General features: G+C 38.1%; 1 protein-coding gene across 1 annotated transcript in view; it reads right to left on the bottom strand.

Annotated features, from left to right (window-relative positions):
• Positions 1–5,873: 5,873 nt before the first annotated feature.
• EIF4E3 (eukaryotic translation initiation factor 4E family member 3) overlaps positions 5,874–13,742 on the bottom strand; it is a 72,933-nt gene continuing 65,064 nt past the window's right edge. Inside the window, exons 7-8 of the mRNA XM_012802495.2 lie at positions 12,382–12,537; positions 5,874–7,876 (exon numbers count right to left, since the gene is read on the bottom strand). Of these exons, the coding sequence (XP_012657949.1) occupies positions 7,830–7,876; positions 12,382–12,537 (203 nt within the window). The 3' untranslated portion in view covers positions 5,874–7,829. The remainder of the gene's footprint in view (positions 7,877–12,381; positions 12,538–13,742) is intronic.

The following is a 13,742-nucleotide window of genomic DNA, read 5'->3' as shown; positions in this document are numbered from 1 at the left end:
AACACCAATTATTTTGCCTCAAAAAGGGAACATGGCTTTAGTGTTTAACCTTCATTTCCCTCATTCTTCTCCAGTAAAAGTGAATCACAAAACCCAAATGTTTCCAAAGACCTGAAACCTTCCTCTAGCCCCATGCTTCATAGAATCTTACATGTGCAAAAAACAAATGATTTAAGTTTCCTGAGTTAAAGAGGAAATTGGGGAGTACGAGCTTGTCCACATCTTTAATGCTGAGAAGAGCACACACATTTAGTCCTGCCATCTGTACAAATGGTACCAGAGTTCAACATGCTTATGATTATAAAGACTTATGATTTATGCTTGCTAGTTAAATATGCTTATGATTTAAACTTATTTTCTCTGGCAAGAAATAAGCTAGTCAGCACCATAGCCTAGCCAGATGATGGGAAATAGAAACATATTTCAATGATATATATTTTAACTTGCTGAGCCTTGTAAATGCTACTGTTTTCTTTTCTTCCTATAACAAAAGACCTATCCCGCTGTAGGATTCCACAGATTTTTTAATGCATTCATTAGTGAAAAGCAGTTAAAAGTTTAATGGCAGTTATTGCACTAAAAGAATTACTGGAAAAGTAAAGGCATGCATGGTCTTGGCCTCCAAAAACACTGTATGTTAGGTGAGAAGGCAGAGGACCCTCTGCTGATAGACAACCACAGTCACATTCAAGAAAGCGCATCCATAACTACTAGATGATAAAAGATACCCAGAATTCATGGTGGCAGTAATCAGACTCAAATAGGAGAGGGAGATATTATGAAATTTTAAAGGCTTCCGAATGTTTTTGCCCTGACCCCGCAAAGATTTCATTAAACTCCCTGTGTTAAATTAATTGGGCATCACACACATACTGTTGAATTGCTTGCTCCTACAGCAAGAGATGGAAAGTATGCAAATGAGTGGAAGAAAGAAGAGGTTGTTGGTATTTTTTTGTTTGTTTCTAAAGGGATATAATAGACAGCAGAAAGAAAGAGTAAACTGGACTTGACTCGACTAAATGGGGGACAACTCAATCTGAGGGGCAAACAATAATACACGAGACGAACGAAGCTAAATCATTCTGAGAGGAGGATAAAGAAAAAGAATTAAAACAAGCAAGGTGTATTTTCTAAGATACCTAGATGAGCCCTATTACCAAATGTGTTCAATAGGAAAAGTGTAAAAATAGTAACAGTGGCTTCCCATGAAGTACCACGGCACCACGTTAGAACTTCATACACGTCAGTGGTATTGGACAGAAATGTGCTGGAGTAAACAGGGTTGTGTTAATCACCACACACACACAAACACACACACGGAACCTAATGAACGTTAAGCATTGGGGCTGATGAAACTGTGTAAAATTTTAAACCCTGGGAGATGAAAATGACTTTTCTATACCATAAAAACCCAAATGCAGAGTGACAATTAGTGGCAACAGATTAGAAAAGATTTCAAAATAAAGTCCTAAAAACTAATAACACTTAAACAGACCTTGTGAATTTATAACTTGAAAAAGGAAGAAGCACAAATTCATAGCCATCTAACCCCAAATTAGAAAACAGCAAGAACTTTTGTGTGAAGAGTATAAACATTTGCACTGAACACAAAAATCACTGCATTTTCAAGTAAGAAAAGTACAGTCTAGTCTTACCTTATTACTGCAAAAGGCTGGAATAGAAATTATGGACTTATAGAAGCAACTTTCACATGTATCTGAACATCAAACACAACACACAATATAAAGTCAAAAATAACTAGAACAGAAAAGTTTTCAGTCTGACCTTAAAAATACTGAGCAAATCACTAGATGAAGCCAGATCAAAAGGAAGGGCATTACACCAGCTTGTAGCCAGATGTGAAGGGGTCCCCAACTGCACAGGGCACAGATGGTACAGAATAGGGGGGTGCGGGGCATAAATAGATCCAAAACATAAGGCAAATAAACCTGGTTCAACTTACACAGGTAAGACCATGCTAAAAAAATGAATCACTTTTAATGCAACTGATAAGATTTTAAATGTGGGACAAACAGCCCTAGGTGTCTCAAACTGGAGTGTGCTCACTAGTTAAAATTTAAAAATTGTTTTGTGTAGTAATTTAAATAAAATTAAATTCTCCATGAAGATACATTCAAAGTAATGGTAACTTGTTATCAAACAAATACTAAGAAGATAGTGTTAAAACTTAAAAAAAAATTACAATGATTGTAAGCCACAATCATTCTCTGAGAAGTTGGGGAGAATTTAGTGTATGCCTGTGAAATTAATAGCTCTATTTGAAAACAGAAACCCTATAAGTTTATTAAAATGTTCAAAGTCCTTTAATATTTTCCATTAAGTATGTAAAGTGCTAAAACTAAAATTTTCCCATCCTCAAGCCTTCATTAAAAGTTGCTCCTTTGTATGTGATGTAAAAAGACAAGAAGTACCATTAATTTTCCACAGAAAACTCAGAAACACTCATGTTTACTTCATGCTGACTTCCATAATGCAAAGGCAACAGTTTAATAAACCCCAAACACTCGATCCAAAATGAAAAGTTCAAGAAAAACTCTCTGACTTCAACATTTGAAGCTGTAATTCTCATAAAGAAATTCTGTACTTCCTTAAATGAGTTGGTAGCTTTTTTCCGGCAGCAACCCAAACAAAAACATTTAACACAGATTCCTTCAACTTCATGATGCCTAAAGGACACAAGAGCATAGAATATCCAAAGGCTATTTTATTGGATATTCTAACAAGGTACATTCAACACACACAGATACAATGGGACTCTAAATTTCAGTAGCAATGACGAACAAAAAATTATTGACTTCACAATGACTTTTCTTATCATTGACATGGTTTGGGGAATACTTATTCGATTTTTTTTGACACTTCTAGTATTAAAGAATCCCTCCAGTTTAGTAACAGCTTTCCTAAGCTACATTTAGAAAGTGACAATTAATTTTAGCGGAAATTCATTCCTAGTCTACTTTGATAGTCATTTGAACGGTTTTGCGTTATTTTACATGCAATTTTATAGCTCTATAACGTTCATTTAATCTTGTTCAATGATGCTGAACCCCAGATGCCGTAAGACATTATAGAAAAGTAGTTACTGCACATATGGAGTAACTACTTTTTTCTGAACATTAATTTCTTTTCTCTTAACAGGCTGAAATTGTATTTAGAAAAGAGAAAAGCTACCACTCTGTGTTAAAGGCTTTATATTATGAACTTCCAGAGATGGGCTCCCATGACTGCCGTGGTCCCAGTCATAAAGTTCTTATTAACGAGCATCATCTGCTCAAGTCTTAGTAATAATGGTTTTCTCAATGTATCCTTCAGAAGAATGTTGATGTTTGAATCAGGTCACCTGAGAGAGCTCAGAGATCACCTGAGAGAGCTCAGGGATGGGGCTTTTCTCCTTTGTCATATGTGGGACTGGATAAAATCAGGGGTTCTCAAAGTGAGGTCTGAGGACCATCAGCATTAGAATCACTGCAGCGCTTGCTAAAAATGCAGATGACTAGCCATCCCAGACCTCTGGGGCTGGGGTTGAGAAATCTACACAGGAAGTAACAACTGAGTGACTCTCCTGCATGCTAACGGGTGAGAAGCACTGGTAGATGATCTCAAAGGTCCCTTTCACTCTAAAATTCTAATAGTCTCTGAGTTTTCTTTCAAAACTTGAGTCAGGTTTCTAGAACACAAGGTGGTGACTTTCGGCCTCAATGGGTTAACCTAAATAACTTTAATAACTATTAATTATTTGATATCTATTAATAATTAACTACCAATATCTTTTGATGCATATGTAATAATGATAGAAAACAAAACCAGAACAGCAGAGTCAGATGTGTAGGAATCTATTTTAGATTTGTTCCTTCTGGGGAGAAGTAGAGGAGGAACCTAATGGCTGTACAAGAGCACAGATCCAAATGGACTTTTCATAGTGTCTCTCAGTCCCTAACTTTTCCTCTTCACCCTCTGACTCCTCCCAGCTGTTGAGACAATTATCCATGCTTTCAAGCTCTTAAGTAATTTTAATTGATCTCTACATATTCTTTTAAAAACTAAATGATATATATACAGGCAGTCCTCTACTTCCATTTGTAATCAGTGAAATCTTACAGAAACACACAATATTAGAAAAGGGGATGGAAGACTTAACATTTTTAAAGGAGAGTTCCATATTCAGAAAAAAAAAATCAAATCCTAATTTTCTCTCTGTGGGTGCAGTATTTGATGAAATGTTTCCCATATTTCCTGTGTGTTAGTTATTTTATTCTTTCTCTTTACAACTGTTTATAGGCCTAAGATGTCTTTTTTTTTTTAAGCACATCTGGAAAATTCTATCTTTGACACATTTTTATTAGGTGCATGAAACTAAATGTCAAATCACTAAGTATCATTTTTACAGTGTCTAGTCAAATTGTGATGAAAGCTTAAGAACAAAATGCAGTAGGCTCCGAAAATAATTCCATAAACATAGCTGGGTAAATTCTGCGGCTGAGCAAGAGCTGTTGGCTGGAAGGCAGCGCCACCATGCGATCATTCCAAAGGCTGCCAATTTTGTGTCAGTACAAAAGTTGGGATCCCCTAGGACAGTGGATCTCAACCTTCCTAATGCCACGACTGTTTCATACAGTTCCTGTGGGTTGCGACCCACAGGTTGAGAACCACTGCTCTGGGAGTTAAGCACTCAACAGCAAAGGGCCATTTGCTGATAAGTAAGGTCATTTTCAAACTCCAAAACCTAATGCCACTTCAGTCACTCAGAATGAGAGGGAGAGAATGAGCAACTCTTTACAAAAAAGATGTCTGATTATATAGTCATATTAGTGGCCAAAATGGAAGTTCAGTCAAGGCTAAGTCAGCGAATTGTATGTTATGTTTACTATATCTAAATATATCTGAAGTTTCTATCAGCTCTGAAGTCTTGTGCCTGTATATGGTGTAAATAAGACCTAAATTCAAGAAGAGGGATGTGACGGTTAGAGTCAACTTCATCTTCAAAGGTTACCAGAATTGTGTTTGCCTTTTCGTGTTTTCTCAGCATCCAGTGTACTATGTATCTACTAGCAACATTATATTAAATATGCATATTTGCTGTAAATGATACCTTTGTGTTAGAAATATGGAAAAGGTGGGGGGGAGAGAGGAAATCTTTTGGGTAAGTTGGCACTTCAGAAAGGGCTTACAGAAGACAACTGAAATACAGACACACACTGCTTTAAGTGGGTATTATCATCCTTATGTAATGGGCGTAAATTTCCCAATGTGAGCGAGTGCCTGGGATATGATAATCTCGGCAATAATGGGAGGAGAAAAAGTATATTAGTTTCAGTCAGATTTCCTGGCTCTGTATCACAGACCCTGAGGAACTACAAAGGCAAGAAAGTGGGCCCTTTGGTTTCAGTGTGGCTCTCTGTGGAGAATGGGAGGCTGCACCTGCAAGGACCTGGCTGAAAAGACGCAGGATCTGCTGGAAGCCTGCACTTTCCCCGTATGGGTCAAGATGGGTGAAACGCCCTGACACAAAAGTCACATGCCCTGCAAAATATTTCCTTCTGTCTGAAAAGAGTATTAGCTTCTTTAATGTAAGAAGGTAATGAGAGGTTTTTAAACTGATTAAATCAGCTTAGTTCATATGAAGTCTATTGTCACTAAATATTCAATTAAAACAATTTCCAAAGCAAAAATCTGACCAAATCCTCTCTTAAAGTAATTTTGATGATAGGTCTTTAATATTAAGCAAATTAAATCCTTCTCACAGTTGGTATTTTCCAAAGGGTCAGAAACAGTTGCAGAAGTTCACTGGGACAAAAATTCCACTTTGTGTGGTTAGACAATTTCTATTAACAATAGGAACTAGAAACCATGAATGTGAACCTAACATTCCTATTTATTTTATTTTATTTTTACTTCAAAGGCTACATACACGCAAAAGTTGAACACGTCATCACAAATGGTTTAAATAAAATTCAAAAAATAAAAATATCTCAAATCCATTTACTTATGGAAATATATATAACAATTATAGTAAAGTCGATCATATCCTTTTTCCTAATCTATCAGAAAAATACTTATATTATAAAAAAGAATTTTAATTCACATCTATAATTTAAAAAAAAATCCGTCAGGAATATTTTAAAACAAGTTGAATGTTAGTTAGTACAACATATAGAGAAACAAGTCCCAGGCTTTTGCTAAATGGGTCTCATATCCTTGTACCTTATTTTGAAATCACTGAAGAAAGTCAAGTTTAGAAAAAAGTATTTTTTTAAAACTATGATGATGTTTATTGTGACTGATGTGCTTAGCAATGCAAATGAAGGCCATGAGATTTATAAAAACATATCGTGGCAAGTTCATTAAAAGGTTTCGACAGAGAATTTTATTTACAAACACACGTTGGAAGCTGAAAGTAGCCCCAACCACTTTCTGCCAGTTCAAACTGCAAGGAATTAGAAATCCTGGGTGCAATGAAAGTTCTGAGTGCACCGCCCTTTTGAAAAATGCATAAGCATGTACTAGCTCCAAAACAGGCCAGCCCGAGGAGGCCTCTTCCAAAGGCCCTGCCCTTCATCAGACAAAAGCAGCCAGAGGCTTGACAAAGTTGAGAGAAGGAGATTAGCACATTCTGTGGGGGTCTCAATGTTCCAGAGGGTGGCCTGTCCTTTCACTAAGATCACTATTTCTTTGGTAGTATAATACAATATATATCAACAATTCCAATAATTAATATGTACAGAATGCACTCGACATTCGACTTTGTGAATGTTCATATCCATCCTGGAAATGAGACGTGACCTCCTGCTCCTAAAGGAACAAAGAGCTGCCCAGGTCGGAGGCCTATTGATTATCAGAAATGACACACAATGTGAGCAGGAAAAGGGGGATCATTTAACAAAACGTGTAAGAATTGATTTGGAAAGTCCTAAGTGGGTAAACACACTCCAACTTCTGATGAAGCTTAATTCGAACAATTAAAATATCACCTCCTCTTTCAATCAGAGATCTCAGGTTTTCTACAGGGAGGAATCCCTTGCTACCACGCTAAGCCTTTCATTGAAAAGGCCAAATTGAAATTCTGGTTAGAAATATTTCCACAGAGGGTCCAAAGACCTAGAGTTTGATTTATTTACATCCTGATATGGAACTGTGATTACAGTTTTAATGTTAGGCAACCCAACTATTGTCCCTGTATCACTAACAACAATAAAAATATTTTAAAAAGGAAAAATAAAAGATATATGTACTGCCTGTGCAAAATCAGATTAAGTATAGTTTTCCTTTTCCCTGGGACAGAAAAAAACAATGCCCAGATCATGGTAGGTACAAATGTGTCACAACAAATAATCAGAAGACAGGTTTCACCAAGCTAGAATTCCTCCTTGTACAGGGTGGTTTTCAAAAGCAGTATTGTCATGATTATTCATATTCTCATTAACTAGGTACAGCACAGCCACTTAAAGGGAAACCAATTTCTTGGGCCTCAATGAAAGGGGAGTGTAGAAAACAATAATTAGACTGAATAAGGAATTTTAAAGGGCAAAAAAAAAAAAAAATTTCAGAGTGAAAAGAATGGAGAATTTAGAGAGCCAGAAAAAAAAAGTTTTTTTTTTTTTTAAAGCAAATAATGTGACGGTAGAAACCCACACAGTCTCCCCCCACCCCACCTGCCACTTTGAGTCCTAATTGCCCAGTCTGCAAGGACAGAAACCCACTCTAAATGGACCAGCATCGGGCTTCGGCATGTCTTCTCTTCACTCTCCCTCCTGTTAAGACCGTTTCCAAAACCAATCAGCAAAGGACAAAGAATTCTTTACAGAGTGCAATTAGTGTTTTCCACGTCCACCTTCAAAAGCATGATGCTCTTCATGGGCTAAAGGACAGAAAAAAACAAAAAAGAAAAAAGGAAAGAAAACTTTAAGCAAAGGATGGGCCAACCCTCCTCTAGGCATCTCATTCAGCTTCCCCAAATGTTGGCAAGAACTCAAATACCTTTTTTGCCAGTAACTGTTAGCTAAGGCGTGCATTTCCTGAGAAACGTAATAATGAAAATTAAAACAAGGAATAAACAAGCAATGGGCACGCTGCCTGTTTCTTCTTGCTGTGCCTGAGGGGATGAGTCATCCCAACAAGCTGATGAAGAGAGTATGTCGGGTTGCAAGCAAGTGCTGCAGGGGAAAATGTGCCCCCCAAAATGCATGGGGGGGACACCTGGCATTACCCAAGACAGAGCCACTTGTGTACCTATCTTTAAAAATAAAATAAAACAAAAATAAGACAAAACAAAGAACCACACCAGGGTGAAAGCAATTATGTTACATCCCCCCCAGCTCTCAACACTCTCTATGGGAAATGAAGTTTCATAAAATGGATGGGTCTTTTATTTTTCCCAGTCATAATTTCCCTCCCCCTACCCCACTGGATTTTCAGTTCTACTGTCTGGCTCAAAAAATTACTAATTAGGAACTCTAGATTTACAAAAAATTATGCTAACAAAAATACTTTCTTTTCTTTTTATTTTTGAGACAGAGTCTCAAGCTGTTGCCCTGGGTAGAGTGTTGTGGCATCACTTGAACTTGGGCTCAAGAGATTTCTCTTGCCTCAGTTTTTCTATTTTTAGTAGAGATGGGGGTCTCACTTTTTGCTCAGACTGGTCTTGAACTTGTGAACTCAAGCTATCCACCTGCCTTGGCCTCCCAGAATGTTAGGATTACAGGCATGAGCTACCGCACCTGGCCCATAAATACTTTCAAAGACTTAAAGTTGTTTAAAGTGGGAAGTGGACATGGGAGGCCTCTGAAATACATAGCATTTCCTCCAAGGCAAGACCAAGGTTGGGAATCCACTTGCTGAACTTGGTTCACCATCATCATGAAGCGAGTGTGATATAGCCAGGGGTGATGCAGGCTCCTGTGTGCTTTGTCACCCTGCACCCTATCCCCACAGGCTGAGAAACATGTCCTAGGAAGGCACAGATGGGCTGGCCCAGTTCACCTTTTAAGCCTCTCTCAATTTGGTTTTTAATGTGGACTAAATTCAGACTATTACGAAGGGGTCAAGGTGGCACAGGACTATTTTCCCTTCAAGATCATTCTGGATGTTTATCCCAACCCACGTGGAGCCTGCATAAAATGTAGATGAGATGCACTTTATAGCTCCCAGGGTTACTTCCGGTTGGCCAAATTTGTAAAGGTGGCTGGAAATCTGAACTCATTTAATGGAGCATTTCTCACAGTTATAATTTTACACATTTGTTTTTGGATGTGTGTGTGTGTGTGTCTGTGTGTCTGTGTTTTCTTTTTAAGCAAAATGCCTAGGGCAGACCCTGAAGAAAATATGCTTTTTGTCTACAGTAAAATACATGGTACTTCAGGGTCAAGTGGAGGAGCTGCAGAGCCACTGTGATGCTAGTCTCCAAGTCATAAGCCCAGAGATATGGACCACCCAAAGATTTGTACTACGTCTAGGTGTGTAGGGGCAGTCTGGGGAAGTCACTGTTGAAACACTGCCATGTTGGTGGGCTCAGGAGACAGCGAAACCAAATGCTCAAGGCCAGGAGTGCGTAGGGAACAGAGGGTGTTCTGTCCGCCTTAGGTTAGCTGGCTTCAGCAGAAAGGGAATAGTCAACTGCTCTCAGCCAGGAGTTGGCAACTTGTTTTTTGAATGAGGAAGAGAACAAATATCTTAGTCTTTGTGGGCCTGATTGTCTCTGTCCCATCTCAATCTCTGCCACTTTAGCACTAATGCAGCTATTGACACTGTGGACACAAATGAGTATCACTTTATGTCAATAAAACTTTATTTGTGGATACTAAAATTAGATAGTCACATAATCTGCATATGTCACAAAATACAATTCTTTCGCTTTTTCCTAACCATTGAAAAGTGGAAAAACCATTCTCAGAGGTGTGGGTGGGGTGGGGTCGGGCAAAGACAGAGCTGATTTGCCCCCAGGTCTCAGTTTGCCAACCCCTGCTCTAAACAATCCAGGTATCAGCAAAGACGTTCATCATTCAGCTGCTCTGAAAAACTTTATAGGACCTGCGGGAGGATGTGTGGCAGGGTGTCTCTGTACATGGTGAGTTAGTCAGGTGATCAATCCAAAGTCTAAAACTCATCAACCTGCTGGAGGCCGTAACTGAACATGCGTGGGTTCATTCTGCATGGAAAATCTGGTCACCTAAACGTCTATAAATCTGTGACTATTTCCACCAGGATCCTATTAATGAGACAGAGTAAGAGCATGAATTGGCCATTTCTAACTTGGCTCACCTATGCCTGTTCACCATGCTGTGTACGAGATTTCTGCCCAAACCTTATTTTTTCAAATCATTTTTGCAGCAGGTGGTATATAACCTTGCTGAGTAAAGGACTGCCTGCTTTATACCAAATAAAGATAATTGCCTGTTTTTGTTAAATTCAGATTTTTATTTGAATAATCTTTGAGTTTCTATTAATTTATGCCGTAACTGGGGATTTTTGCTGAGACCCATAGCCAGTTCCTATTACTCACAAGCCTTACAATGGCCTCTACCCTCAGGGTGTCTATTGGGCTTAATTCCACTGGCCCAGTTCCAACTCTCCTTTCCCCTAGTCTGGCTGAGTCCTTCCCCAACCATCGTAACAGCTATGCAGCCAATCGTCCTGCCCTCTGTTAGTCTTACCTGCTCATCACCACGGCCTGAGAACCAGCCTGACCACTCTGTGGCCTCATTATCTTACACTGGGGTGCGTGGAAACCTAATCATAGAATTTTGAAGCAGAAGGAACCTTGGAGATCATCTAAAACCAACCTCCTCGACATTCAGTTGGAAAAATGAAAGGCTGAGAAGCTGTGACTTGCTCAAGGTCAATACTCTTGAAGTGGGACAAAAATCCAAAATGCCTGACTTAATGATTCCAAATTGCTTTTTTCCTCTTGTGAGTCAAGTATGGAGCCACTTTACAAGTGGTAAAGAATGTTTTAGCTCCATTTAAACATGGCAATGAAACTCATTTCTTTTTGTAGTGTTTCTTTGAGTTAGTCTTATAAAGTAGAAATAAAGAGAAAACCCTCGGGGACCTTTCAATTAAATATCTGAAGTGAGAATACAATTAATGTATTCCTAAAGAATAAAAATAGTATCAAAAATACATGATTTGCACATTGCATAACCAATAAGCAACTTCTGCAGTGCCTTCTTTCCATCTCTTTTATTTAAACTTTCCTTTAAAATCAGAACTTCTGCACGTCCTGAAGATCTGCAGTGCCAGATATGCTACTTTAAAACTTAGAATCATTTGGTCTGTAACTGTGATTCCTTATAGGGAGGTATCATTTTAATATACTCTGTCATACTAAGACAACCACAAAACAGAATATGATTTTTTAGAAATCTTTTTTGGCAAGGAGTTGGAAAAAAGGAAATAACATTGAAATGATTTTGGCAGTTCTAAGATGCACTCCTCACAACCACCACACATGGATTTGAAGTCCTCTGGTATCAATAATGTGTCATAGTTTAATTGGGAGCTTTTTATTTTTTTCTTAGTGATAGTAAACTAATGGGGTACGTTATCATCAAGGGCACCTTTGATTCCGTGAAGTATAGTAGTTTAAAAAATGGGCTATTCACTCTAGGAACACAGTTTGGGATACAGGAAATTTATCAAACATGTGTAGGGCTGTCAATTCTTTCCTCTAACTCACTGCTGAAGTGTAACCTAGAGTTCCATCTACCAAATATTGGTTTAATAGCACTAGGATGTTTTCATTATGAAAAAGATGGCTTTTTCAAAAGAGTACACAAAAGCAATGAACATGACTCATGATGGAAACAATGGGTCCACACACCTATTCATACTGTTAACATTTTGCCACTGTGCGTGAATTCTTTCAGTTCTGTGTCCCCGTCATCCGTAATGAGGAAATATTAGCATTTCAGTAGAACATTCAATCATGCCTGTGCTCAGAATGCGTTTCTTCTACAAATACAGATGTTATACATTATAAATTCCTGTTTATGAAGGGATGACTGAATATCTACCTGCCAGCTCATAGAATGACACTTTTTTGTCATTGTTCTTTCCAATGGAAAGTAATTTTCTGAGACTTAGGAATTTAAGTTTAGGTTTAAATTTTTGAAATAAAAAATACAATGTGTATTTCCTTTTCTGATCCCTGCAGTTAGGCAGGAATAACATCTCATTTTAATTTCTGAGATTAAGCTTGTTTTTTTTTTTTTTTTAAAAAAACACTTAAGCGTATTTTATTGAATTCTTTTCTGAATTATCAAATTTCAAGTGATTCTGCCTTCACCTCATTTACAACACAGTTTCTATCTCCAAAAGTATCATGGAATAAGCTAGAAAAGTAATAACTGAAAATGAAGCACTTACGTTTATAAAATACTGCTTTAAAAGTTATGTGGGGCAGAAGTTCATAGATCTTTTCTAAAACAGTCGCTTCACCGACTAAAGAGGCATTTACATTCCAGACTTGGACGACATCTTCCCGGTCCCGAACACTGACACTGACTCCTATTACTTCGTCATCTGAGGGGAAGATGGAAGAAAAGAAATGAGTGATAATTTTCACCTCAGTCTGACTGATTGTTCCTAAGAACCTAATCATTTTATCTGAAAGTCATAAGATGGGGAAAAGGGGGCATAAGAGAGTTTGTAAGAAATAATTGTTTCTATGGGAATGAGTGGAAAACAGCAAGTTAGTGTACAAAAGCTGTAGCACTCACATCACATTTATCCAGGGACTTAGATAAACAAAGTGTTCCAGCCAAATGCATTTTCCAGATAAGTAATTTACCCTTTTTAAGGTTACCAAAGCTTTTTGACTATTTCTTACTCTGTTTTGATGAGACTTTTTCTAAGACGGGTTGCGTAATTCCCTGCCCTCTGAAAGCCAAGTGAACTCAAATGAACTTTTCCTTGATGCCTTGCTGTCTTTGTTAAGAAGAGCAAGAATTTCTCCTGACTTCCCGCCAAGCTGCAGAGACCTTGAGGTGGTTCGCGCTATCTGCCCCAACACTAACTGGACCAGCCTGTGCATTCTTCATTGCTCATCTGTTTGTTGTGGTTTGTCTGTCTGCTCCTTTCCTGAGAATTCTTCCTCTCAGTGATGCTTCCCTCTAGGCCCTCTGGTTCTGAGTATGATTTTGTGGGCTAGAGAACCAGTGACTATCTGTCAGCACTGTTTAGAGTGTGTCTGAGTATGTCTCTGTGATAATAAGTACCATCCTTCAGTAAATGGACAGTCACTCATTTACATTGCTTAAGGTAAGACTTTAAAAGAAAAACATGGAATTGCAGATTTGAGGTTGCCTTTGTATAACAGAAAGTAGGGCATGGTAGCTGGAGTATGGCTACTGGTATATACTCCCTTACGGCCACATTATTTATGCTAATTTGTAGCCCAATGATAGGAGCACACACTGTTGGTTTTCTGTGTTCCTGACACAGTAATAAAGTAGGGTCAGCTCTTTGCACATGCATATGCAGCATGAACAAGTCATATGCCAAAGATAAACATTATCAAAATCAGGAAATTCTGCTAATATGCTAGCCTCTGTAAACTCAAACATGCACACCATGAGTTTTTCCAATTGTCTTCTGGAGGTTAGGGTTAGGATGCCACTTAAAAGAGAGCACACATAATTAACTAGAAGAAGTCACCTTCAGTAACATAATTTTCTTTAGTCTATTCTTCCCTTCCCCTTTTCTCTCTCCCTTTTCTTTTTAAGAGA

The sequence above is a fragment of the Otolemur garnettii genome, unplaced genomic scaffold, assembly GCF_000181295.1.
Source record: "Otolemur garnettii isolate 467f Iridium unplaced genomic scaffold, OtoGar3 scaffold00015, whole genome shotgun sequence".
Taxonomy (NCBI): Eukaryota; Metazoa; Chordata; class Mammalia; order Primates; family Galagidae; genus Otolemur; species Otolemur garnettii.
The sequence above is the reverse complement of the archived record's forward strand: the minus strand, read 5'-3'. Positions and strand labels throughout refer to the sequence as shown.